At 55.0% G+C, this 27,816-nt stretch overlaps 1 protein-coding gene across 8 annotated transcripts in view; it reads left to right on the top strand.

Annotated features, from left to right (window-relative positions):
* CHD6 (chromodomain helicase DNA binding protein 6) overlaps nt 1-27,816 on the top strand; it is a 92,335-nt gene that overhangs the window by 18,472 nt on the left and 46,047 nt on the right. For 7 of the 8 annotated variants that reach the window (XM_051633437.1, XM_051633440.1, XM_051633443.1 and 4 more), the window contains exons 2-3: nt 12,865-12,920; nt 25,069-25,568. In XM_051633437.1, coding sequence (XP_051489397.1) covers nt 12,888-12,920; nt 25,069-25,568 — 533 coding nt within the window. In that variant the 5' untranslated portion in view covers nt 12,865-12,887. The remainder of the gene's footprint in view (nt 1-12,864; nt 12,921-25,068; nt 25,569-27,816) is intronic. The other variant, XM_051633441.1, reaches the window with a different exon arrangement.

Below are 27,816 nucleotides of genomic sequence, written 5' to 3'. Positions count from 1 at the left end.
TTTAAAAATGCTGTTTGTCACTGTGCTGTGTTACCTTTGCACCTGAATGAAGGAACACAGAAGCCTGTTACCACATCTGTCTTTGTGTTACCTTAAATGGAGAAGTCATCTTTCTTCCAAACCCAGTTCTCATTCTCCTGCTGAGCCTTAGGCAAGGAGCCCCAGGTATCACACAGGTAAAACCTTCCATTCCAAGAGTCGTGGCCACTGCCTCCCAGCCCCACTCTAATGGCAGCTCTCATCCTTCAGTCCTATATCCCTAGCCTTAATTTTCTTGGGTATGGGTAGACATGGCCCTGAAGCCTTGTTGCAGACCAGAGACTTGTCCTAGTACAGGTATCCTCACTGTTTCCTTTTGGCAGCCCCTTTCCAGACCCCTCTGTCTGCAGCTTCAGGCTTTCTCTCAACCCTGACTCTCCTTCTTTTGGGGGAGGCTCTAGAGAAGCTGCTGAGCCATTTTCCAGACCACAGGTTTCTCTAAGCCCCAGTCTCTTTGCAGGCCCCCACTCTCCTTTGGCAGCCCGTTTCCATCTCTGCTCCAATTGCATCTCTAGGCTTTCTCTTTCCATCAGCATTACCCTAACCCTAATTTTATAGCTCAACCTGCTTATTTCCAGCCAAGGCCTCTTGACAAACTAAAATAATCTTTGGCAGCCCATTTCTAGCTCTGTTCCAGCTGAAACCCTAGGCTTTCCCTTTCTGTCAGCCTAAAACTTAGTTCTCACTTTCCATCTGAGCCTCAGACCTGGAAACTCAGATGAGAGTTCTCTCAGGCCAGGTGGCATTCCCCACTTGGCTTTGGCAGCCTCTTTCCCAGCAGCAGCTCCAGGCTTTCTCTCTGTCTCAGCCCTAACCCTCTGGCTCTAGCTCCCAGTTTCCTGCAGAACAACAGAAGAGGCCACAGCCATTGCTCAGATGAAAGCTTTGACCCAGCCCAGCTCACTTGGTAGCCCCTGTTTGGCTGCTGGTGCCCCAGTCCAGCATCAGCTGAAAGCTCTCTTGCTCAACCCTAACTCTGATTTTTTGTGAAGGGAAGACCCGTTGCTCACACCAAAGCCTCTCAGCCCAGGACTCCTGGCAGCTTTTGCTTACCTTTGACAGCTCCTTTCTAGCTTTGCTCCAGCAGGGACACCAGGCTTTCTGCTTCTCAACCCCAACCCTCACCTGCTGGGCTGTAAGGAGGGCCCCCCCAACCATTTACCAACCAAAGGTTATCTCCCACCCCATGTCCCCCAGCAGCCCCTTCACAGCCCACCTGTACTGTGCATGTAACCTTTATTTTCAGAGCAGACCCCAATCCCGGGAGCTGTTTTCTAGCTGAACTGTAACAAAGGCCTCTGAGCTGTTGCCCAGCCCTCCTGGCAGCCTAGCCCCACAAGAGCTTTGGGTTTCTCTTTCTCTGACTCCTAACCCTGGTTCTGCAGCCAAGCCTTAGCTGAGCCCACACAGCCATTTCCCCCAGGAAGGCTTTCTCCAAGGTGATGCCCCTTGCAGCCCCTGCTTTGCTGGGTTGAGCCCTCCTTCTCCCCACTGGTGCTGCACCTCTGGGTTTTCTTTTTCTTAGCCATAACCCTGATTTTCCTGGAAAGCCAAAGAGAAGTCTCCTACAGTGATTTCTCACAGCCCAGGTCTCTTGGTGGCCGCCAGGTACTTTCTCAGCCCCACTCCAGCTGCAGCTCTAGACTTTGTCTCAGCATTATCCCAATCCTAATGTTACAGCTGAGCACTGGACAAGGTCATCCTTGTGGTAGGTTTCTGTAAACCCAGGTCTCTTACTAGCCCCCACTTTCTTCTAGTGAGCACTTTCCAGCCCCTCTTGAACTACAGCTTTTCATAGGATCATAGAATCATTCTGGTTGGAAAAGACCTGTAAGATCTTCCAGTCCAACCTTCAACCTAACTCTGCTAACGCAGCTCTGCCAGCCTGCTGCTGAACCATGTCCCTGAGCACTGCATCGGGGATGGTGATTCAACCACATCCCTGGGCAGACCATTCTTTTGTCTTTCTCTCAACTCTAAACTTAATTTTACATCTGAACCCCAGACAAGGGCTGCCAGGTGAGGCTCCTTTGGCAGCTCCCATCGTGCTTTGGCAGTGCTTAGAGCCCCTGTCCCCTGGCTGACCTGTGCACATGCAGGTCTGCCCCTATCACAGAGCAGAGCTGGGGGCAGCTGGGGTTCCTTTCCTTTCCCTTAACCTTCTTTGTACAAATTTATGGTGCTCTTTTATTTTTTTATTTTTTTTTTTTTAAGTCAGAAAACTGCTATTTCAAAGTCGAGTGGTCAGGCAGGGTTTGTGCAACATGAATTCACTTGCTTTTGTTCTCTTCTTTCTTATTTACTCCCCAGGGATGGCACAGCAGCCGTGCCCTCTCCTGTCTCCAGGGCTGATGAGGGATGTGGCTGCTAGCATAGACAGGCTGCTCCTTCCCAGCTTTGGATCCATGCTTTGGATTGGGATTCTGGGGTTGCTGTGAGCATGCAGCACTGGTGGGCAAGGCTTTTCCCATGGAACAGCCACCTACAGAAGTTCAGTTAAACTAGTCGTGATTGTGCAATCTTCATTGTAATATTTTCATGCTTTTGGTTGGTGTCCTTTAAACATCCTCTTGAGATGTGAGCTGGTGTGGTTGAAGTGCAGCTGAGATCCATGAGCACCCCCCTCCTGGAGAAGGGGAAAGCTGCTAGTTGGTGGGGTGGGAGTGGATGCTCCTGCTGCTGCCCAGGTGTGCGTGCAGCAGAGCTCTGGAGCACACACTGCCCTGAGGAACATCTTGATGGGCACAACTAATTTTGCAGCTTATAAAGTAGTTTTAGGGCTTTCCTGTGGCTTTTAAAGACGACCTGCATAGATTTCATGGAAAAGGAGCCAAGAGCAGGTTGCTGAGTGCTTGTGATGAGGAGTTTGAGCACTGAGGTCAGCTCTGACCCAGGCTGCCCCTTGGCCAGCAGTGTCCAGTTCCCCTGGCCACAGTGTGGCCAGCGGTGCCCAGTGCCCTTGGCCCGGGCTGCTGTGCAGCAGCCTGAGCAAGAGCTGCTCCCAGCTGCTCTGGAAGGGTGGGTGGGAGATGTCAGGATTGTGCCTCCAGTGGAAAATCTGCATATTTTATATTTTCCTGGTGTGAAACTGCAGCCTCTGAGTCTGGAAAATAGTTTCAACAAGCAAGTCTGATGTTTAAACCCTTTTTGAAATGCTTTGTTGTTCTGGGGAAAAACAAGACCTCGGAATAGCGTACCCGGCTGCAGGCTCTGCCTGCTGCTGGGCTGGGTGGCCAACACTGCTTCCCCACCACTGCCTCTCCTAGTCCAGCAATGCTTCCAGAAAGCTTCAAATAGTTGGTCCTTCCCATTCCTGGGGCAATTATTTGATCCTCTGCAGCTGATCTGAGCTATTCTGGGTGCTAACAGCCGGTCTGGACAGGATCTAGGTGGGGGGCTGTGCCCCCCCCAAGGCTGGGGCTGGGCTCTGGATGGAGCAGGCAGCACCCGGTGAGCTGCCCACCTCAGCAGTGCCCCATTACCAGCCCTCGGGGCTGGGTGACCATCATGAGGCCCAGTTCTGCAGGAGCTCTTCCATGCTGCCTGAAGACCTGTGGCTCCCAAAATGAGCTGGATGTATGAGCGAACCTCCTGCAGAACTCACACAAAGTGATGACTGTTAGAAATTATTCATTCTTCTGCAGTGATATGAAACTCCATCAGCTTTGGAAGCAAGGTTTTGGGGACTGACATGGGCTTAGTATCTGCCTGGGAGCTTCCCTGGCCGCTGCATCAGGATTTCCCTCCTGGTTCTGTTAGCCTGTTGCATTGCAGCGAGTGTCTTCCTGGACAGACTGGAGTAGCAGAGCAGTGCTGCTTGCTGTGATTATAGACCACTAGCTATGTGGTATGTAAACGAAACTAATATTAGGGAACATTGTTTGAGACTTTGTTGTCTTGGAGTTTCAAAACCTACCCCATTAAACTGGGAGACTTTTTCGGGTCATGATTTTGAGACAACATTGGGATATGTCTGAGGTTATCTGAGATCTGTTTGGTGGCTGAAGACAGGCCCTGAGGAGCTGCTTGTTTCAATACTGTCTACTGGTTGCAGGGAAGCTGGCACTGGAACTGTTCTTGCAAACCACACATGAGGAATTCTTTGATGTCCTGTGGCAGTTTGTCTTCAAGATTTCCTGCTCCCAGCACTGAGACTTGCAACATTTCCTACAGCCTTGGGGTCACAGTGGTGGTGCAGGGTTTCCCTGCAGGCCCCACGGGCCATCTCAGTGGCCAAGGGAGAGACGCTGCGTGCCTGTGGGGACATTGGGGCATGCTTGGAGGGTTCTGCCACAGATGCCTGTCACCCAGCACTGCTATTGGCTAGAGGACTGCTCAGCTTGGATGGTAACAGTGATATTTAGGACATATTCAGCTCTTCAGGCACATGTGGGCCTGAGAACAAAGTCTGCTGGGTCAGCCTGACCTTACAGGAGGTCCTCTGGGTAGGTCAGACTGGCAGAGGGGCTGTGAAAGGCTCTCCTGGGCTGGCCCTGCTCTAGGCAGGCAGCGTGGCCGGGGATGTGCTTCCAGAGGCTTAGTAAATGAGCCGAGTCTGTTCTCTCTCTGGAAGCTGTTGTTAGTGGGGCTGGCTTCTGGGGACTGGCTGGGGACCTCTTCTGACATGCCCTGAAGTGAGGTGTGGTGGCACAAGGAGCTGGACAGACAGATCTGGAGAGAAGCTCTTTCTGATGGTCTGGCACAGACCTCCCAGCCTCCTGAATTTGCCCTGCTTGCTCTCATCACATCAGCTTGTGCAAGCATCGAATTTGCCATGAAATTGCTGATTACCCTAAGCAGAGTTTTGTCTTGGATTTTCCTGGGGGTTGAATGCAGGAAGGGCAAGTGTGGATTATTTTCAGCTTCAGTCCTCTCTGACTTGAGGCTGGCCTTCCTCAAAGCAGAGCCCCAGGCATGCAGAGCAGTGGCAGAGCGGGCATCCAGCCGCCTGCGGCATTCCTCCCGGTCCTGCAGTCTGGGGCTGCCTGCCTGCTCTTTTTACCCCCCTGTACAGGATATAAATATAATATAAAATAATTGGAAGGGAGAAGCAAGAAAGGCACGGAAAGCCAATCTTCCAGTCCCAGTGCTGGCCCTCACGGGTGCTCCAGAGGAGCTGCCAGAGGAGGCTCTCTAAAGCACAGAGGAGCTGGGACATGCTGTGTGACATATGAATGGCTCCAACAGAAGCTTGGATGTTGAATATTGCCGTAGCTTGGCTGTTGGAAGATGTCTAGGGAGAGGGAGTGTCCACTCAGCTGCGCAGCGATTTCAAGGGATTGTGGTGGTTTAAAGCAGTGGAGGAGGGTGTAGGGAGAAGAGCAGCCCATGTGAACTTGCCTCTTCGAGATAGGTTGATTCTGTCAAAGTATTGTCTGAGCACCTACCGCTTCATTTCCATGCTTCAGAGCTTTTTATGAGCCAGGAAGGATGTGTTGCCTAGGTAGCTGTAAAGTCCTTGCCTGGCATGTGGGTGGCCGTGCACAGGGTGCCCTGAACCCCTTCATCTTGCCATTGCTGTGTTTGCAGAAGTGCACTGTACTATGGGGTGTTGGGAGGGCCCTGTGGGCTCCCAGAACAGATTTGGGAAGGTACTGCAGGCAGCTGGGCAGAGTGGGACCCTCTCTTGAGCAAGCTGGTCCTACCAGCTGTGAGTTCTGTTTGCCAGCATCGTGCACTTGGGGTTGCATCAGTACCTTTTCTGCTGTTCTCAGGGGTGGATCTAGCTACTCCTTGGGTGCTGTACACTTGGTATCTGCTCCCACCAAGTACAGAAGGATGTACCTGCTGCTCCAGAACATCTCCTGGCTCTGCTTTGTCCAGGTGCTTCTTATTCTCCTTGGTGGCTCTCTGCAGGCCAGTGAAGGAATGTGTGTTTCCTAGTCTACTGGAACTCAGGAGCAGCAGCTTCATGAAGTGGAGCCCTTGGTGCTCTGTTTATGTTGCCCAGCTCATGCGTCAGTCATGGACTGCATTGAGGGTGGGCGCACAAATGTGCATTTTGTTTGCTTGGAGCTAGATTTTCAGCAGATGGTGTTGAGCAAGCAAGAAACTGGATGCTCTCATGTGGAGACGTGTTGTATGATGGAAAGTTTGGAAAGGTGGTTTGGCTTTTGTGCCAGGACCCTCCTCTCCTGACATGCAATGGGACCATCTTGAAAAGCATGCTCAGCAGCAGCCCATCTGTGGTGGCTTTGTCCTAGGCAGCCCCAGGGGCTGCTTGGGGCTGTCTGTGACAGTGCTGAAAGCCAGACCTAGCATACAGCCTCTCCCCAGTGCTGTGGTCTCAAAACGTTCTCCTTTGCCTCTGCTAACATGATGAGTTCACGTGCTGTAGCACGTGGGTACTGGGTGGCACACCATGGCCAAGGCTCTGCTCTTCACAGGCTCCAGCTCAGGTGCCTGCAAGCACTGTGGCTAATCCAGGCCAAGATGGACTAACTCTCATGTGCCTTTGGGTACATCCCTGCTACTGCTGTAGAGTTTTATTCCTTTTCCTTCATACATTGACCTTCTCTCCAAAATCATCCTGAGAAGATCATCTCCCATTTCTGAGGGGAAACAAGTGAACCACTCCATGGGGCTGTGTGCTGATGGAGCTGTGTGTACAAATGAGATAGATGCTCACTGCCTGCGGTGAGCTTTGGTGGCTTTCCCAGAGCTCTTGGGTGTGTTTGTGCTTGCAGGGCTGGTACTTGGGGCTGTGGGGAGGGAGCGCTGAGCCTGCTGCAGGATTTCATTTAGCATCCTCAGCCCCTCAGCTGGCAAAGTCAGTCCTCCAGCTGCAGAGGAGAGTTTGGTCACTCCTGTGGGAAGGCTGGTAGAAGGGGTGGAGCAAATGGTCACTGCTTGGTCTTAGGTTGGTGTTGGCTCAGATGTGGAATTTCTGATAATGTTTTTGGCTTGTGCACAGATGCTGCAACTCCTGGAGGAGCCCAGGCAGATGTGACAGGAAATACTGGCACGAGGTGGACTCAGTCTGGTGTAGGGATGTCTTGTGCTTTCAGAACATTAAAAATAAATCCAAAGGAGGGAGATGGTCACCTGATGTGCCCCAAATTGTGTAACTGAAAACATCATTGCTAGCAGCAGATGCTTTGCAGAGGCCATGCCACAGCGAGTTGCTCTGCCCCTGTAGAGGGACAAACCACAGCCTTCAACACTGCTCTGCTGGTCTCTTCTCTGGCAGCTGGGAGTGCAAAGTCAGCCTGGCAGCCCCGGAGCCATCCTGCTGTGCACCCTGCCTGTGCAGGGCCTGGCACCGGGCTGCCCAGAGGAGGCAACGGTCCCACCTCATGAAGGAGAGCTTGTCTTTGGCTGTGGCAGCTGAAAGTGCTAGTGACTGTCTGGTGCTGGGGGTATTGCAAGTTGGCAGTGCTGGGGTGGGATGTCCATCAGTTGCTAGCTTGGGTTAAAAAGGTATGAAAACTTGAGGATGGAGAATACAAACTCCCCACTTGTGACAATGGCAATAAAACTGAATCTGGCAGCCTGGAGCACTTGCATGATGTGCTAGTCAGAACATGTTGATCTCCATATGAAAACCATAAGCTCATTTAGAAAATTGGGCTGTCTCATTTGAGATTAGAGTTTCTCTTTAATCTGCAAATACTTAATTAGCATGGAAATGGCTAGCTAAGTGGGGTTCTTAATGTATAGATTCGAATGCCAGCATGGTGGTGCTCCCTGGCAGGTGGTGTGTTTCCCTTCAGGATGCTGGACAAGTTCCTGGCTCTGAGACCAGGCAAGATGCTCTGGATGTAGCAGGCAAAAGCAGGCCACAGCACCATGCAGACGTGAATGTGACCCTTTCCTCATCTCCAGCTTGTCCCCTAAGAGGTGATGGCAGGACATCCTTGCTCCACAGGATTATGAACAAGTGCAACGTGTTGAATGCCCCGGGTTCCCAGCATCTGGATTCACAACTGGGCCCAGTGATGCTGGTTGCGGGCCAGCACAGTTTAACACAGCCTTCCACAAACCAGGATGGCCTGTCATCCCAGGAGCTGCAGCCAGGCCTCCCGCAGGTCTGGGGTGCTGCTGGCCTCACCGTGTGGTCTCTGTGCAGACAGGAGACCAAGTGCTCTCCTGACATCTGCAATGGCTTTGCTGAGCCTCTCCATGCACTCCAATGACTTTGCACATGGTCAGAGGAGGTTCCTCTGGATGTGACTGGAATCCAGCCATGTTTTATCAAGGCAGATGCACATGCTGGCTTCAGTGCCATGGAAATACCCGGGTGCATGGTGGGGGTGGTACTGCTGTTTGCCTGGCACCAGCTGGAACATGAGAATCGTATGTAGAGAAGACCTGTCTGCTCATGGTTTGGGACATCTGCTGAGCAACGGAGTACCCTGCCTTGGGGCTGGCCTGGCCCTTGCACTGCTCCCTGTGCCAGTGATGGGATGTGAACAGAGAGGGTGATGCCTGTATAGAGCTGGGCATGTTCAAGCTGGTGTATGAAGACCTATAGATGTTTGCTTCTGACTCTTTGGGAGGGAGGTGGATGAGAGAAGGGTCTGCCCACTCCATTCCTGCCTGTCCCTTGCCAGCTGTGGCCTGTGCTGAGTGCATTTGGAGCACAGTCTGTCCTCACTGTGGCCTGTGGTGAGGACTCCTGGGCACTTTGCCTGCTAAGGGCCAGAGCATCTCCATTTGTGGCTGTGGGCATCCCTTGCTGCCTAGACCAGAGGGTACATGGCCCATTCGGTGCTTCCTGCTGATAACAGAGCTGGCACTGTGACCAGCACCTCCCTGGGTTTGACTGTGGGCTCCCGTGGCTCACCTGTGGGTGTGAATCTGAGCAAAAACAAAGGTGTGTGCTGAGAAGTGACTGTTCTGCCTTGGTCCTGGAGAAACCTCCTCCCATGCTCTGCTCTCCCAGTTCCATTCTTGAACCTGTGCCCTTGTCCTGTCTTGTCCCCATGCTCATTCAGCACATGCCAGGGGGGCTGCAAGAGCTCCTTCTCCACTGCTGTGTGCTGATGCTGCTGGCTGTGACTTGGCTTGCCCAGTGGCTGGACTTCTGCCCTGCTCTTGTAAATCCTTAGAGCTAAGGGTGGCCTGCAGTCTGCTGCACTCCAGGAGTTGTGAAAGTCCTTCCCTGATACTAATTTCAACCTGATACATGTTTGTGAGCCATGTGTGTGCAGGTGAGTCCTTGTGCACTCCCTGGGAAAAACGAGCAGCATGCCCCACCCCTGCCTGGTCCAAGGGGGCCCTGGGAAGGAGGAAAGGCAGGCTGCAGGCAGAGGGCAGGATCCCATCTCTGCTTTCTGCTGGGGAGCCCAAGAACATCCCTGCTGTGTACAGTCACTCCCCGGAGCACCAGACCTGCAGCATATACCAGCTGCCTGCCTGTTGTCCTGGTGGAGAGCCTGCATCTGGCTTTCTGCTGCTGGAAATGAGGCTCATGAAGCTGCCATCAGCCTTGGTGGCTCAGTCCCATAGCCCTCACCTGGGCTCTGGAGAGGCTAAAGCCCGGGGTTGGGGCATCAAGCTTCCTGCATCCTTCAGCCGTCTCGTTCACCTGCTGGCAACTGCTCGTATTGCCACCTACAGAAGATGCTGAGTGTGCTGGGACCTAGACCACCAAGCATGTGTTATCCACAATGTGTCATGTTTGGTTTATTTTAACGTTAGAAAGACCTGAAAACCTAGAGCTGAGCTGCTGTAGGCCACACAGTAAGAGACTTACAGCCTGGGATAGCCTAGTGCTGAGGAACTTTAAGCAAGGTATTTATCTTGACTTTTGCTTGCCAGAAGTGCTGAGCTGCTGCCTCGCAGACAATGTCCAAGCCTTTCTTCTTCCCTGACATCTCTTGGGTCTCAGTGAAACCAGCTGTGTGCTCTGCTGTGGGGCTCTGGCCCTGCTGGGGCGAGGACAGAAGGCTGCAGATGCCCTCATAGTCTCACTCAGGGCTTTGGCCCTGGGCTCTAGAGGTGGCCAGAGCCACACTGGTGAGATGCTGTGGCTCCTGGAGGGTGTGGATGCCAGATGCCCTCCTGCCGTGGGAGAGGACGGTGCTGCTGGATCCACCCAGGTGCTGTCCCTGCACTGTTGGTGGGAGGCTGCAGGAGATGCACATCGGAACCGTGGTGCTGTAATGGTGGGTGCTGGGTCTCAGCCTGCAGGCCTGGGAGTTGTGTGGTGTGAGCTCTGTTCTGGAGCTGGCCTGCAAAAACCCTCCATGTCTGCCAAGTGGCCAGCTGAGTACTTAGTTATGCATCAGGTGTCCAGTCCTCAGGGTGAGGAGGTGAAGGGGAGGGCTCCCTGAGCACAGAGGGAGGGGACCCCCATGGCTTGGCATAGCTCTGTTGAAGGGGCAGCTTGAGGGAGCTCACAGCCTTTTGGTGATGGAAAGAAAACAGTGCTAGTGGTCACAAGGACTAGAGAGCTCAGGATCTACTGAGTTACTCCAGAAGAAAGTCTGTGAGTGAAAGGCTGGAAAGCAAAGCCAGGCCAGATCATGTCCTGGCCTGAAAGCTGAGAGGGACTACATGGGCCCTGGCAGGACCTTCTGGGCACAGGGTTGGGCTGGCAGGTGAAGGCCACTGTGCTCAGGTGTGGCAGGCGAGAGGGGTGAGCTGAGCACCTTGGAGACTCCTGCAGCCCAGAGGCCTCTGAAAGCTGAACCAAATCCAGATCTCCAGGATTTCTCACTCCAAGCAAACCTTCAGGATGGGGCTGCTCCCTGCTGGAGCCTGGCAGGATTATTCTGAGGTGCAATGGCTGTTTGATCTGAAATTTTCACTTTGTCCTTTCTGGAGAGAGAACGTCACTGCTGCAGTTGCATGTATCTTCCAGCCTGGCTTAGCTCCTTCTGGGGCACATTTGGAGGACTGCAGGAGGGGCTGGCAGGCTTCGTAGTGAGAAAGACGTTCTGTGTCATCCTGTCTTCAGATGCCATCAAACTCCTCCCCACTCAGCTGGTGGCACTGAGTGCCTCGCCTTACTGCCACCAAGCTTGACCTATATGTGGGACGTGCTGGCCTGGCCCATGCCATGTAGCTGGGATCAGAGTTAGAAGCCTTTGCCTCTTCTCCTTGGTGTGGTGGGCATGAGCCATGGACCAGCATCAGTGTGCAAAATTGGTCCTCTCTTGCACTGGCCAGATCACTGCCCACCTGTAGAAGCCCTTGGGCTGTTCCCTGTGGGAAGAGAGGTGCTGAGTCCAGGGAGGAATGGCTCCAGGTGTCAGTGAGGTCTGAGCTTGTGGAGTGTGGTTTGCATGGTATAGGAGGGAAACGAGGGGCAGGGGGATTTTTGTCTAAAGCACTTGTCGTGGCTCAATGGCACATGTTGCTGGTGCTGTGGGAGCTGAACACTGCTGAGGGGCAGCTCCCCAGAATGCACCTACTGCCTGGAGCAGGAGCTGTGGGCAAACTCTGACAGCTCCTTTGAGTTCTGTGGCTGAGGCTCCTGTGGGGAGGGCACAGGGCTGTAACTGCCTGGTGTCCCCTTGACTCTCACTGGACTGTAAATGCCCCATGTCCCCCTGACTCTCCCAGCTGGGGAGTGTGTTCATCCTGGGGAGCTGCGGCCATGCCCCAGCCACCCGGCATTGCTGCTGTTTCCAATGCCAACCCCACATGTGGGGGGGCTGCTCCTGGCCTTCCTGCAGACACAGCACCGGCAGGAGGGAGGCAGTGAGCCCAGCTTTCTCCTGCATCTGGTGGTGTCCAACCTCTGCTCAGTCCTCAGAGGAATTGAGCCTAAGCAGGTGTGTGTCTGCTGGCCAGCCCGCCCCATCCTGCGGGTCCGTGGCACCCATGGAGGGTGTGCTGGGCATCGTGTCTGTGTCCAGGCACAGCTGCTCCAGCAGTGCCTGCAGGGAGCTGTGGCCATCGGAGTGAGACCCCATAAAAGGTGCCACTGGCTGAGCTGGACCACAGCCACTGGGTGCAGGATGCTGAGCCGTGGTGCTGGGAGCCTGGGAGAACAGTCTTCACCCCAGGGAGCTGTTGGGGTGCTGCATTGCCACAGTTCCCTTCTTGTTCCCTTCCTCTGGCGGAGACACTTTGGGGACCTGGTTGCAGAGGCAGTTCTGCCTCTGGCACTAAGTTGCTGTGAAGAGCTGGACTTGTAACTGCAGCGCCCCTGGCCAGGCCTGGTGTGGGGGGTGGCTTGGGAGCCACCTCTGCCTGCAGCCCCCATCCTCCCGTGGCTGCAAGGTGGGTGCTGCTCAGGAGATCCCTCCCGTTCTGGGGGGCAGGAGCAGCCAGCCCTGCCCCTGCGCTGCTCCGAGGGTTGCTGCGCCTTGCTGGGGAGGTGGTGTCCACCAGGATGGCTCTTCCCCCTCCTCGCTTGTCCCGTCCTCATCTCTGTAGCAGCTCTTCCCTGGCACCAGGGCTCGCAGCCCTCGAGCTGCTGCGTCCTCTCTGCGTCTCTCACCGCTGTCATCACTGCTTGGCAGAGGCTGGTTTGTTTACTGCTTCCCTTGGCTGCTGCAGGGTTGGCAGCATCCAACAGGTCTCTCAGGGGTGCCTGGGGTGGATCTGGGGCTCTGAGGAGGGGGTGTGCATCTCCCCTAGCCCCAGGTGCACCACTTAATTCTGGGACTGGGACTATGAGGTGGGTCTTTCCCAGTGGGGTTCAAGTAGCACCGAGTTGTGGGGAGATAGGTGGTCAGGCTCCTTGCCGTGGCTCAGCAGGGCAGATGTACCCAAGTTTGTCCCTGAGAGTGTTTCAGTCCTGCAGCTTTTGTTGCTGTGAGCAGCACGGGGGTTGGCTCCGCCTCACGGAGGGGTGATGTGGAAGGAGGGAGTGCCTCAGGTCCACCAGTCTCTTTATTGTGATTTTTTTTTGTGTGTTGTGTCTTGCAGAAATAACATTCATCCCAGATTTGATGATAATGAAAATACAGAAAAAAGAAAAGCAGGTTTGTGACCCTTTCTCCTTCTTCCAACTTAGCTGGCAAGGCCTGGGGACCATGTCTTGTGTGTGAATTGTTGCAGCTGATGTGTGGTGGGAGGGGGGGAGGGGGCCCTTGCATTTCCAGACGGGGCTTTAGCTCAGCACGTCGAAATTTGACCTGAGCTGCAGCCTAGAGTCTGATGTGAGCAATTGAACAAGGTGGGGTTTATCTTCAGTAATGGAAATGCTCTTGATCTGCTTCTGGTCCCTGTGGAGGAGCAACCCTTCTTTTCCCTCAGAGTCCCTGGTATTAGTTCTTGTTTGAATCTCATCATATGCATATAACAAGCCTGTATGGTTGCTGATTGCTGCTAGTGGCATGATGCTCCAGGACTAACACCAGCAGGGAGGCTGGGGGAGATCACATCTGTGGGGCTGTGAGAACTTGGCTGGGGGATCTTCCCTTGCTCAGAAATAATCCCATCCCACCAAGCTGCCATTGCTGAATTGCCGCATTGGATCATAACTACCTGCTGCTCCTGGAGGAGATTTATGAGCTAGTCTTTGTACTATCCATGTGCAGAGGAAGAACCTGACCATCAGTGTTCTGATGAGGGGAAGGGGCCTGTTACATGGTTGGAGACTGGCTCTGCCTGCCAGGGTGAAATATGGCTGGAGGTACAAACCAAACCGCTCTATCCGGAGCTGATTTGTGTCTGTGCTGCTTTTAATGGGAAACCATTAAATTGAACACTGAGCTAAGGGATAAATCTGTCGGAAAGCACGAGCTGGTGCCATTTCTAGCCAGCCCTGAAGCAGCATCTTCGTGCAGCTCAGGGCAGCTGCAGGTCACACCGTGGTGGCAGGTTAATGGAGAGGAGGAAGGCAGGGGAGGGTTTGGGAAGGGCGAGTGTGCTGCTGGGAGTCTGCAGCCAGCCAAACACGGCGTGTGCAGGATGGTGTGTGTGCAGAGCACAGCTGCTGTAGGGAGTCGTGAGTTATCAGTGTGTTCTAAAGATGCTGTGGAGGAGCAGAGCCAGCCTCAAGGTGAGGAGCAGGAGGGGAGCACGACAGGTCCTGTGTACCAGCACTGCTGAATCACTCCTGCTGGGACAGGGGGAGGGCCTGGAAGAGAGCAGGGTTCTTTGGGGTTTGGGGGAGTGATCTCTCTCCTCTGGTAGTGAAGCCCAGGTAGGAAATTCCCACCATTCCATTGGACTAATCTAACAGGTTTTGCTGCTCTGGAAGTGGTATTGCTGAAATAAGGTGAGGTTTAAGCCCAGCAAAACTGTCCTGCAGTATTTGGAGGTTCTAGGGGGCTCATCTGCTGAAGCGTTTTGTGTATCCGCCTCTGCAGATAAAGTCTGGGAGGGAGATAAAGTCAGTGTGAGCAAGGAGGGGTAGGGGTCAAGCTGCTCATCTCTTGAGCTCTCTGAACCAGCAGCAGTGTAGGATGATCCTTGCAGCGTGTCACAGAGCAGGCTGCAGTGTTCCTGGGGTCACGAGCTCTGCAGGGGCTGTGCTGGGGTGTCCCCAGGAGGGTCTGGCCAGCAGTTGGAAATGCTGCTGTGAGTTCAGTGTTTGGAAGGAAGCCTGGCCAAGCAGGGCTCCTGGTGGTACTCTGGGTTCCTGATTGATGTGGTGAAGGGGTTGATGCTTCTCGAGGTGAGTGGCTCTTTGTCAGGCTCTGCAGGTCCTGCTGAGCAGCACTGGAGGCAAAACTAGCAAGAGGTCCATTCCATGTCCCCCTGGGCACTGGAGCCTGGAAGCTCCCACACCTGGTAAACAGACACCTCAAGGCACTAAGGAGACCTGTTGCCTTCAAAAGTCCATTGAGCAGTATCTCTGGAGAGGATGAGATGCTTATTGTGGTTCCTAGGACTCTTGAAGTACCATGTGTTTCCATATGTGTTTCCCTGCCAGCCTCTCACCTGCAGAAGCTCCATTTTGGCTGTCAGGTAGGTGTAGGTTCAGGTCCATGTTTGCAAAGGCTGGCAAAGTGCTCATGCCCTTCATATTGGTGGGGGATGGCAGGAGAGCTGTCATCTTCCTTTGGGAATGGGTTATGGATGTGTTCTGTCCTTTCCCAAGTCTGTGGCTGCCCTGAGCAAGTGTCTTGTCCTGTCCACATCCACTGCCAGTGGGAGGAGCTCCTCTCTGTGATGCCCCCTGCAGTGGTGCCACCCTTCCCATATGGATTGGGATGGCTTGGCATGCTGGGCACTGCCAGCTGGTGCTCCAGATGAAGGGCTGTTGTTAGCACAGGCATGGGCTGTGTTTGCATGACTCTTCCTTAGTAATGCATGAAAATCTGGTGGATTTGTCACCAAACTGTGACTAACTCATGAAACCTGTCACTTCCCTCGTGACTTACGAGGCTTCATGCCAGGGCTCCTTGTCTGCTAATGGAGGTGGGATGGGGTACCCAGCTACCCCAGGGAGCAATGACAAATAGTGGTTTTTCTTTGAGGGCTTCAGCAGCAACATCATTCCCTGGGCTGCCTCTGCATTTGTGTCCTTCTCCTCCCTGGACGCTGAAGGGTCTTCTGCTTGTTTTTGCCAAGCTCTGACTTGTTGAATAACCTGAAAAATACTGAACTAAAATAAATGCAGTTATCCCACAGTGCCTGTAAATCTCCTTATTCTACAGCCCTGGAAATGCTCTCATCCTGCACAGACTGTAAGAGCAGAGCAACACTGCTTGCCTCTTGGAGAGGGAGGGATGGGAAACCCTATGATTCTTTAACTCCTGCCTTCTGGAGGGCTCTTCTGACTTGTCAGCCTGGGCTTGGAGGAGGTGGGAATGGCCTGGTCCCCAGTGGCCTGTGGCTGGCAGTGTGGGGGGGCAGTGGGGAGCAGCCTGGGGCACCATGTGGCTGCTGTGGGGACATACTGGGACGTGCAGGCCCCCCAGAGCGTCTGTGGGAGCTCTGCCTGCCTTTGCTTCAAGCCCTCACTGCATAAAATGAAGGTTTTTCCTGTATTGTAAGTGAAACATGAGCTTTGTTGTCTCACCTACTGCAGATGCTGCCAAGGGCTGTTACTAGAGCTCCCTAGGACTGGACCAGAGTCCTGGCCACAATGGGAGCTGGTACAGGGGAACAGGGGCTCCCCGGCCTGAGGGCACTTGTGACTGTCCCAAGCTGTGTCTGTGAGCTCCTGCCCCATCTTGGGCTTCTGTTGTGATGAGGCTGTCAGGTGTGATGACACTGAGTGCTGGGTGTGTGCAGGAGTTTTGCTCTGTTGAGCTGTGTGTGGGGACCTGCTCTGGTAAGGATGAAAGGCAAGAAGACTGGGGAGCTGCGTGGTGTCCTGCTCCCACAGGACACCCACAGCCAGGTCCTGGTCTTCCCCCATGGTCACCAGGGCTCCTCATCCTGCTGCCGCTCATGGCAGGGCCCTCCTCTTTCCATGCTTTTTCCCTGCCTTCCTTCCCACCCCGCTAAGTGGGGAGGAGAGCCTGGCCAGCCCAGGGCAACAGCGTTGCCCTCTGCCCCCACCATGCCCTGTGGCAGGGTGGTCCACTGCTGGGGCTGTCTCGGTCATGGGATGGAGCTTTCTGGCAGCAGCTGCATCCTGGTGGAGTGTCTCGGGAACAGAGCCAGGCCCCACCTCCGTCACACACATCCCGTGGTGACTGCAGAGCCTGCTCAGAGACATGACAGAGGGTGGCACTTGGGTATTTTTAGCTTCTGCTGCATTGCATTAAGAGCTGGAAACGAGGGGTGTGGACACCCTGCGACTGGAACACAACAGCCTGTGCTGTGCAGGCCACCAGCAGGGATGGCAGCTGCCGAGAGGGTGGCTGAACAGCCTGCCAGAGCGTTGTGTCTGCAAGAACTTGCCTTCTCTGCTCCTGTTGTGGGGCTCTGCAACTGCCTGTGCAGATAGGCAGGGCTGGTGGCCACCAGCAAGCTCATGTCAGGGAGGCAGGCAAGTGGAACGGTGCCCATCTCGGGCTGGTGGCTTCAGTCAGTGCCATGGGGTGCTGGGCAGCCCCTGGACATTGACCTCTGCCTAAAGGACATGGAAACCTTTGGTGACCCCTGCGGTCAGGGTCCCTATGGTACAGGATGCATCTCTGAGGTTTGAGCCATGCCCTAGATGCAAATGCAGGCTTTCTGTGGAGGCCTTCTGCTTCTGCTGGGGGGCTGCAGGAAGGTCTGACCCAGCCTGCAGCTAAGAAGGGTTGCGTGGTGCTGGCACTTGCCTGCAAGATGGCATGTGGCATGGCCACTGCTGCTGGCTCTGGTCACAATGCCCAGCAAGATTCTGTTCTGTGGGTGGCACCTGATCCTGGCAGTCAGGGGAGCTGGCTTTACTCTTGGCAATGACCATGAGAAAGGCTCAGCTGTGGCCTCCTCGCAGTATGGAGCTGCCATTCAAACCTTGGGCTGTGGTGGAGCTCTGTCCTTCTGGGAATGTTGTGCTCTGGGGGGGAAGCCTGCAGGGCTCAGGTCAGGGCCCTGAGGCACAGGATGGGCAGCAGGATGGACATCAGGCTGTTGCTCCTTTCTGCTTCCCATCTCCAAACTCATGTGGTACTGAGGGTTTGGGTACAGACTGGGAGCAGTGCTGGTTGATATGGAGGCTCCGACACTGGCAGAGCTGATGTCATGTCCACATTATCCCCAGCACACTTCCCAGCAGTGCTGGCCTATGACTGCTGCCACCTGGGTACAGGAGAGCCTCTCCCTGCTCCTGCCTTTCCAGGTATGGCATGGTGAGTGTGGAAGCTGGATAGTCAGACCCACCTTTACCCCCAGTCATGGGGCTGGAACCCAGGTGTACCGGCAGCAGGGAAGGTGGTTTGGTCTCACAGGCCATGGAGGGAGTTGGGCTCCAGCTGTGTGATGGTTCCCTCCTGACAGGGCACAAGGTGCAGGATCTTCTGCCCCTCAGTTCAAGGACAGGGAAGTGCTTGAAAGAGTCCAGGGCAGAGCCACAAAGATGATGGAGTGGAACATCTCCCTGATGAGGAAAGGCTGAGGGAGCTGGGTCTCTTTAGCTTGGAGAAGAGGAAACTGAGGGGTGACCTCATCAGTGTTTACAAATACGTTAAGGGTGAGTGTCTGGAGGACAGAGCAGGCTTTTTTCAGTCATGTCCAGTGATAGGACAAGGGGCAATGGGTGCAAACTGGAACATAAGAGGTTCCACGTAAACATCAGAAAAAACTTATTTCCTGTGAGAGTGACAGAGCCCTGGGACAGGCTGCCCAGAGAGGCTGTGGAGTCTCCTTCACTGGAGACATTCAAACCCACCTGGACACCTTCCTGTGTGATGTGCTCTGGGTGATCCTGCTCTGGCAGGGGGGTTGGACTGGGTGATTTTTGAGGTCCCTTCCAACCTCTTAAGATTCTGTGATTCTGTGATCCAGCCAAGACTGACTCTTCTTCCTGTACCTCTCCCAGGTGCTTGGGCCCAGTTTTCTCTTGTCTTCACCCCCAGCTGCCTGCTGTTCTCCATTCTCACTGCTTCTTAGGACTCTCATCCCATAACATCCTAGTGTCATCCTGGCCCCCTGTACTAGCTGCCCTTTCCCTCTTCCTCCCCCACCTTCTCTTTGCAGTTGCTTTTTCCCCTTGTTCCTCCTCTCTGCCTGTCCCTTTGCAGGGGACGTGGCTCATATCTCAGACAGTCCTGCTGGCCCTGGCCTGGGCCATGCTCTGGGCAGTGATGGGAAAGGTGCTGCTGAACTTCATGGCTTCTGAGCTCCCTGCACATGTGTGGGGAACCCAGCTCTGCTCTTTGCTGGAGTGCTTGGGGAGGGTCAAGGGAGCTGCATGACCCTCACTGGCTGGGGCAGTTACTGCATCTCACAGGCTCAGCAGTTTGGGAGGGAGCCCATTGAGGAGCAGGGGCAGGAGCCACTTTACCTTCCATTTCCAGGTGGTTTTCCCTTAAGCCCTGAACAAAAACTGGCAAGTCAAGTCAAATTGAGACTGTAAACAAAGCAAAACAGTTTTAAGCTAAGAAAATACACTATTAAAGCCCACCCTAACCTTGACTTTGCCCTCTGATGGGGTCATGCAATTATAAGGGCTCTCTGGTAGCCTTCAGGGCTCTCCAGAGAAGTTTTAAACATTCTTCTATTCCCTGACCTTCTCTTTGGCAGTGGTTAGACACATGGGACAAGACTTCATGCTCCAGCTGTTGCTGAAGGATCTGCTTTCCAGTAAGAAATGGAATTTATAGAAGATTCCCCTGGGAATAAAAAAATGTACAAATGTTACTTAAAAGTGTAATCTGAAAATGTAAAATCATTACTGTCATCACCAAAAAAAACCAGCTGAGATACAGTACCAAGGCCCAGCTCTAAGGATAAACTCATAACAAGACAGGACTAAGATGGTCCACGCTACTTAAGACACAATGTCCAATATTTCTTTTTTCCCAAATATCTCAGGACTAAAAAGACTTTAAGAGGAGACACGATGTAAATGAGTGGTTGAGGTTTCAAGTGAGTGCTCATGGAAACGGGGCGCTGGCAGAACAGCTTGCTCAGGAAGGCTCCCAGCCCAGAGCACATCATGGCAGTCACATCAGAGAGTTGCCCTTAAATTAAAGGGTTTGATAAAGATATTTTTGAGCAAAATAACACAACCCACCAGCCTTTGAAGGTATTTGCTCTGGCTTTGCAAAGGATCCTGATGAGGTGTTAGAATTGCTAATAAATAGCGTTAGAGTCCATCGCCCGTCAGGGCCAAGTCGATGGAAAGGGAGGTGTGGTTAATGTGAAATTAAAGGCCAACAGGTTTACTTGGGTATTAGGTAAATCGTTAGCAACTATAAACACTTCATCTATGAGAATACCACACTGGAGAATAGTCAGCATGGCTTTTGTAAAGCAAAATTGGCCCTTGCAATCTGCTGGGAATTTTAAAGGTAGCCAGATCACAAGGATGAGGTTGTTCTGGGCTGGCACAGTGTTCAGGAGCTCCCAAATGACTGCTGGGAAAGTTTCTCACCACGCTAAGGTGGCTGGAAGTGTCATCTGCTTGAGGGCAGGGAGGAGATCTGCTTGAGGCAGAGGGATCTAGACAGGCTTGACAGTTGGGCCAAGGCCAATGGCATGAGTTTCAGTAAGGCCAAATGTTGGGTCTTTGGCCACAACAACCCCAGGCAACACTACAGTCTTGAGGAGGAGTGGCTGGAGAGCTGCCCAGCAGAGCGGGACCTGTGGGTGCTGGTTGACAGCAGCTGAACATGAGCCAGCGTGTGCCCAGGTGGCCAAGAAGGCCACCACCACCCTGGCCTGCAGCAGGAACAGTGTGACCATCAGCACCAGGGAGGTGATCCTGCCCCTCTGCTCAGCCTTGGTGAGGCTGCACCTCGAGCACTGGGGGCAGGTTTGGGCACCACAGGATAGGAAGGACATGGGGTCAAGCTGCACCAGGGGAGGTCCAGGCTGGATATTAGGAAAATTCCTCCCCAGAAAGAGTGTTGAGGCCTTGGAACAGGCTGCCCAGGGAGGTGGTGGAGGCACCATCCCTGGAGGTGTTCAAAAAAGGGGTGGATGTGGTGTTTCATAAGATGGTTTAGTGGTTGGGGGTTGTAGGGTGGATGGTTGGACGTGATGATCTTGTAGGTCTTTTCCAACCTTGATGATTCTGTGATTCTACGTTTATAAAAAAGTTAAGCATTTTCCTGATAAGAAGTCTTTCAGTGAATTAGTCACTGGCTAAGGAACAGGAAACAAAGTAGAGGAAAGATGTCTCTACTTTCACAGCACGGAGCAGGGGGAGACACCAGGTGGTTCCTGCAGTCAGCTGAGATGCTGGAATGGAAACGGAGTCTGAAGAGTTGAAGCAAATTCTTAAGATGTGCCAAGTAATGTGTATGAGGGAATCAGCCATGTGTGTGTCTTCACTTGGGGCTGTCCCTGCTCCTGGAGGAGACTGTAAAACCCTGACAGAGAGGTTGGCATCTGCCTACAGGTTGTCCCAGAGGACTGTTTAGTGATTCAGAAAGAACAGAGCAGAAACCCCCCTGCTGCTCTGTGGTACTTCTGGGACTGGCACCCCAAAGCTGATGGGGTTAGAAAAGGTGCAGAGGAGGATAAGGCAAATGGTCTGAGAGCTGGCCTGGCTCACCTGCAAGGAGAGGGTGACTTGTCACCTGCACCTTACCTGGGCCAGAGGAGCTCTGCAAGGGAAGGGTGTGATGGGTAACAGCAAAACAGTGAACAGGGCAGAGCAGTGACAAGGAGACCCTCCTTTGTATCCTCACACCTTGAGGACTAGAAGCCACTTAGGAGGGCAGCATGGTGTGAACAAGATCAGTGAGTTTTCCCCATACCCTGCCAGTATGTGGTGCTGAATGGCACTGGGTGCTTTGACACCTGTGGTTACGGGTGGGTTCGTGGGGCCATTCCATGGTCTGGCTGTAGTCCTGGTGCTGGAGCCCTTGAGGCACAGCCAGCCTGGGAGGCAGAGCATGCTGCCCTCCCTGCCCCACGCTGCCCTCCCTGCCCCACGCTGCCCACCCTGCCCCACACTGCCCTCCCTGCCCCACGCTGCCCCACACTGCCCACCCTGCCCCTCCCTGCCCCACGCTGCCCTCCCTGCCCCACGCTGCCCACCCTGCCCCACACTGCCCTCCCTGCCCCACGCTGCCCACCCTGCCCCATGCTGCCTACACTACCCCACACTGCCCTCCCTGCCCCACGCTGCCCACCCTGCCCCACACTGCCCTCCCTGCCCCATGCTGCCCCACACTGCCCACCCTGCCCCTCCCTGCCCCACACTGCCCTCCCTACCCCATGCTGCCCCACACTGCCCTCCCTGCCCCTCCCTGCCCCATGCTGCCCACCCTGCCCCACGCTGCCTACACTACCCCACGCTGCCCACCCTGCCCCACGCTGCCCTACACTGCCTTACACTGGCCTCCCAGCCCCACGCTGCCCTCCCAGCCCCACGCTGCCCCCCTCGTGGTCAGAGCACTGGCCTGGAGTGGCCCTTGGCTGGTCCCTGTCCTGCAGCGAGCATCATGCAGATACACTTTGCCGGGTTTAGGCTCCTGAAGCTGGGTGTGTTTCTCCCCTGTGAAGGGACTCTGAACATGGTAGAGTGTCCCTGCTGGCTCTCGCTGCAGACATGGTGGCTGACAGCCTGGGCAAAGCCAAGGGCAGCCTGATGGCTGTGGAGACATGTCTCAGGCCACTCAGCCTGGAGGCTGATGCTGCTGCAGAGCTTCCTGTGGTGCTGTGTCTCTGTCAGTGTGACATGGGCCTCTCAGCTCCTCACCCTTTGGAAGCAGAGGTGGTGGTTCCCTGTGGCACAGGGTGGTGGCAGCTGATGCTCTGGCACCAGCTGTGAGGGTCCAGTGAGCTCCTGCCTGCTGCAAAGGGCTGGTCAGGCTGCCCCAGGCAGCTGGGAGCGTGACTGGAAGCCATGCAGGAGCACAGATAACACTGACACTGCTTTCTCAGGCTTTTCCTGTTGACCAGAAGCCAGGAAAAACTGAACCTCATCAAGGGAAAGTAGGAAAAGCCCGTTCCCTGGCTCACAGCAGTGTTGAACTCTGACTGTAGATTTGTCCTTGGCAGCACAGTCCTGTGTGGATGGCAGGATCTTGCTGGAGACTTGTAGGAGCATGACATGGAGCTGGTCCCTTCAAGACATGCAGCCACGGGTGCAGAAGGGTTTCTGGGGCTGGCACTACCTTGGCCATGGTTGTTGATGTGGAGGGGCCTGGTCTCCCTGCCCCTCTGCACTTCTGCTGCCTGTGCAGGCCCTGGCCATGAGCTGCTTCGTCCCACAGGCTGGTGTTTGATGGCCCTTTCATGGCAGGGCCTGTGAAGCTCCTGACTGCTCCAGCTGGAGGCAAGTGCTGCTGCCTGGTACCAACACTGCTTCCTGAACACGGTGATGTCTGGTGGCCACAGGGCATCCCATGGCAAAGCATGGGCATGGGGGCCTGCAGTGCTGCCTGGGAGGTGTGCTGGGGTGGACACGTCTGTGCTCCCACCATGGTGGGCTTCTCTAGAGGCTGGAGAGGCTATTGGCAACCAGGGGTTGATGCAGGAGGAGCAGAAGGATTGCTTGAGTTTTCACAAACCTGGCAGCTTGTGGTTGTCTCTATTAAGTGTTCAACTTTCTGTTGCAGCAGGGCTTGTGGCAGGTCCTCATCAGCAATCACCAAAATGCAGTTTGTGATCTCCCTGAGCAGCACAATGCAAGCAGGAGGCAGACCCCACACGGGGGGGTGGTGTGGGGCCTCTCTCTCCACAGCTCTGCCAGCCTGTCCCACATGGTGGGGCTTGGCCCCTGCTGAACCATGGTTCAGTGAGGAGTGGGACCTGCCTGGGCTCCACAGCCTGAGCTGGAGCTGTAGGTACAGACAGCAGATGGGGTAGGGGGAGGCTTTGGACCACGTGGCTGGTGTATGGTGGTAGAAATCATTAGGTAGTTTCAGCACTCCCTATCCATGCTGGTTTACTGGGAATTGCTGATGTACCCAACAAGAGAGACCTACATCCCCAGGCCTCCTTTTGTGGCTCAGCTCCTCCAGGCACAGCTGTTGGGGACAGAGCTGCTCCAGGCACTCAGCACCACTCCCAGCCCAGTCCTGGTCCAGTCCTGTGGGTGAGCCAGGGAACACAGTGTCCCCTCTCGGGCAGGGTAGGTGACATCTCGTGCTCTTGGACAGCACCAGAGTTGAGGTACCCAGATCTGCTGCTCCTTGAGGGGTCTGCCACTTGTGAGACTCAGGACTACAAGCTGTGGCTGGGAAGGAGTAGTTCACCCTCCTGCTGGGCAAGGATGCTGAAGATTTGCTTTCCATCTGGTGTCTGCATTTGGCTGCTGTTCAGCACAGAAGCAAAAGGAGATCCAGGCTCTTGGGGGTCTGTGAGCTTTGTAGCTAATCCAGTAAATTGTTCCAGCTGATCCCCAGCTTGCAAGATCTGAGGAATGCAAAGGCTGGAACTGATCCTGGTGCTCAGCCTGTGGGCTCTGAGGCAGCAGCTGATTTTCTCCTGGCCCAGAGGAGGATCCCCTTAATTGCTTGGGTGCACTTTGATGGCTTGTCCATGTGGTGGGATGGCTGCTGTCCCTGTCCCAGGTGGCTGGAGCAGGGTGACAGCTGGGGCCAGGGCAGAGTGTTGGAGGTGGCTGCAATGCCAGTGCAGCCTGCCAGGTGTGCCAGCCCCACTCGTGGGTGGCTGCAGGAGCACTGGGAGTCTTTTCCCCCTTACAGCCTGTTTCACTTAATGCTTCCATCTCATCTAAATCAGAAATCTGAGCACACAGAGTGCCCTGCACCTAGACCACCCCAAACAGAGTCTGGTCCTCAGCCTGTAGGATGTAATTATTTACATTCTCTCCCACAGCTCTGGGGTGTCTGAGGAGCTGGGTGGCTCTGGGGGTCCGTGGGGCTGGGCGTTGCTGATGGAGGCTGTGGCACCTCAGCAGCAGGGAAGTGACTTGTGAAGGAACCGGCAGCCCTGGCCTGGGGCAGCTGTGGGCATGGGGTGCCGGGGCGAGCACTGCCACGGTCCCCACAGGTGTGACACTGCTTGGGCCATTCACCAGCCGCCCCACAGCTTCCCTTCAAGGTGCTGTCTCCTCCAGGCCTGGCAGGGGCTCATCCATGTCTCGTGGCACAGCCATGAAGCACCAGTCTGCAGGACCAGCTTCCCAGCCCCAGCCGTGCTGCCTCAGCGCTCAGTGGCTCCTGGGAAAGGTGCTGATCTAACCCCCATCTTCTGCCCCAAATGGACCTGGAGCCCTGCTTCTTGTTGTCAGAGGCTACAAGGCATCCCTAATTCCCTCTCCTTGCCCTGCTGGGACAGTCCCTGGCTCTCAGCAATGGGCAGGAGGTAGCCTGGGTGTGTAGTCACTTTGGGTCTCAGCAGAATGGGGTGAGGAGGGTGTGATCAAAGGCAGGGCTGTGCCTGGGGCACAGCAGAGGGACCAGCTGCCTCCACTCTGGACACACGTGGGCTGGGGGGCAACCAGAAGCCCTCTGACCCATCACCCTCTGGTGGGCAGGGGGCTCTTCCCCTTTGGGCTGTGTCTACGTGCGGTGGCCGTTGGCCGTAGTCCCCCATATATCACCCCAGTGCTCTAGGTGGGTGATTGGAGCCTGGCTGGGGCTGCAGGTCCCCCGGGAGCACCTGCTGTGTCCACATGTGGCATTTGCTTCACCCACCTTTCTGCTCTCTCTGCAGCCGCCAAGCTTAAAAGCGCTGAGCCGCTCCCCGATGTCGGATGCCTGGGAGTGCAAGGTGCAGGATCCCTTTGCCAGCAGCAAGGAGCAGGACGAGGTGCCCCACCAGGTGACACTGACAGCCACGGACACGAGTGGCCAGTGCCAGTGCCCAGAGGAGGAGCCCAACGGGGCCCCCCAGAAGCGGACGAGCACCCAGAACGGGATGCAGGACAGCGGGGGTGGAGGCATGGGGGTGAAGAAGAAACGGAAGAAAAAGGATCTGGGAGAGCAGGAAGGGGGAGACAAAGCAGCTGTGGAGGTGAAACCAAAGAGGAGGAGAGAGCCTAAAGAACCAAAAGAGCCTAAAAAGGCTAAGGAGCCCAAGAAGCCGAAGGAACCCAAGCAGAGAGAGGTGACCAAGAAGCCTCGGAAACCTCGAGAACCCAAAGCCCCCAAGGAGCCTAAAGAGAAGAAGAGCAGCTCTGAGCCTGCCCCCAGAGCAAGACCCAAGAAGAACAGGTGGGTGGTGGTGTGACCTGGTCTCTGTGCCTGGTATCGATGGGGCTGTGAGCTCACAGGAGCTTTGGCTGTGAGAGCCATGCTGGGCCACCACATTGCAGGGTGTGCAGGTTCCTCCTGCTGGACAAGCTGCTTGGGAGGCCGGGATGAGCTCTCCAGCCATGCAGGGACAGGACATGTGGTTGCCCGTTCGGGGCTGAGGACCTGTGAGACCCCAGATCCAGAAGAGGACCAAAGAGTCTTGGCCTCTCCTTGGCCTGGCCTTCGTGCCAAGTGTCCTGGAGTGTGCAGAGGGACCATAGGGAGGTGTCCCCAGGACAGAGCGGTGCTGTGGCACGGAGGGCCTGTCATACCTGTGCTGGGGCCTGGTGTGTGAGTAAGAGGAACCTGACCCTGGGCTGTCTGTCCACGTGAGTGACCCACACGTCTGGGGGCCAGCAGCCTGCCTCCCCTCAGGCCTGGGAGGATGGTGGAGCACATGGCATCTCCTCTGCCTCTCCTGGGCAGCAGGACCTGTCCCTCCCTTGCCGCTGTGGAGCTGTGCTGGCAGCTGTGGCCAGCAGCAGGGGGAGGCCTGAGCACAGCCCAAAGCCACCACCTCCAGTGGTTCCTCATCCTTTTAATCAACAGGCTGATTGGCCAGATGCTCTAATTTATTAGCTTTGATTTATTTTTAATTGGGAATGTGTGCAGATAGCAGAGCAAGTCTCAACAGAACCAACATCATTTCTTTTACTGCCATGGACTGGTGAGAATAAGTGTTTTTGGGGAGTCCTGTACAAAGAGGCCTGTCTGGGTCCTCCTCATGTGCTGTGAATAATCCATGGGATGAATATATTTCTACTGTAAATTGAATTAGTACTGGAGCCAGGTGGGAATTTCTCAGCAAAACATTTCTCTGCTAGAAAACACAAGTTTGGTAGAGCTTCTTGAGGGCACTTTCCTGGAAATGGTCACTAGAATGAGTGTCCCAGGGACTGTGGGATCTGCCCACATCCCCCCCCACCGTGGCTTCCCACAGGACATGTGCAGGTCGAGGACTGAGCCCTGGGTCTTCCCCAGCCCTGCTCCTCTGGAGCTTTGTGGCAGCTGGATCCCGGAGAGGCCATGGCTGTGGAGTTGGCACCAGAGAGGCCATTGGTGACGTTGGCATGGGCTGGTGGTGACCAGGAGAAGCTGTGGGCCAGCAAAGCTCCCACCCCAGGCTGGCAGAGAGCTCAGCAGGGCACTGTGTCCCCAGCAGGTCCCAGAGCTCTGTGGTGCTGTCACTGCTGGTCTTCCTCCACCCTGGGGCTCTGCACACCAGGATGCCAAGACCCCTGGGCTGGTGAGCCCAAGCAGTGGGGATGGACAGATCAAGCAGACAGTGCTGAGGGTGAGAGAAGGGCTCCTCAAGACCCTGAGGAAGGCTGCAGTGGAGAGACTGGAGGTGGAGAGGGAAGAAGAGGGGCTGCAGATAAGGCAGGGAAAGGTGAAGCCTGTGTAAAGGTAGCACTGGGCAGCGAGGAGGATCCTGGGATGAAGGATACAGACAGCAGTTTTCCCTGATGCCACCTCTGCTCCACCAGTAAGAAACTACCATGTGGGCTGTTCACAGAGGTCCAGCCCTCCAATGGGACCTTTGGGACCAGACTAAAGCACAGGAAACCTGGGGGAGAGCAGACTGTGGAGGCTTGGGCTCCTGTAGGCATTTGTGGCTCTTGTCCAAGAGCTCTTTTCCCTCCTGACAGGTGCCTCTGCTGCCAGCAGTGCCTTTACAGGGTGCTGAAGGCAGCCCCTGGCAGTATCACCTGCCAGGAGTAGCTGCAGGGAGGTGACTCTGCCAGATATGGAGATTGTGGTGGGGCAACCCCAGCTGCTGAGCTGGAGATCCCAGTCCCTCCTGCAAAGAGACAGCAGGACCTGGGGGTTCCAGGAGTGGGGCTGACCAGCTTGCTGTGCTGGGGACCAGCCTGCAGGGCCCTGGTGAAGAGGTCTCTTCATGCAAAAAAGACCTAATATAACGCTGAAATATATTGTGCAGCCAGAAGAAACCATGTGTGGGAGTTTGGGAATGCCACAAAGCATCCTGAGCTATCCTGATGCCCTGTCCAGTGGAGCCTGAGCTCGTGGTGCTTCCTCCTGCTCACCTGCATCTTCCAGGAGGACCCAGGCCCACCCCTGCTGCTTGGCAAGTCCAGCCTGTGGGTCCTCCTTCCACCTTCCCCTGCTCCATAAGCCCCTCTTCGAGCCTCTTCTCGGACTGTTG

The sequence above is a fragment of the Apus apus genome, chromosome 15 (assembly GCF_020740795.1).
Source record: "Apus apus isolate bApuApu2 chromosome 15, bApuApu2.pri.cur, whole genome shotgun sequence".
NCBI lineage: Eukaryota > Metazoa > Chordata > Aves > Apodiformes > Apodidae > Apus > Apus apus.
The sequence above is the reverse complement of the archived record's forward strand: the minus strand, read 5'-3'. Positions and strand labels throughout refer to the sequence as shown.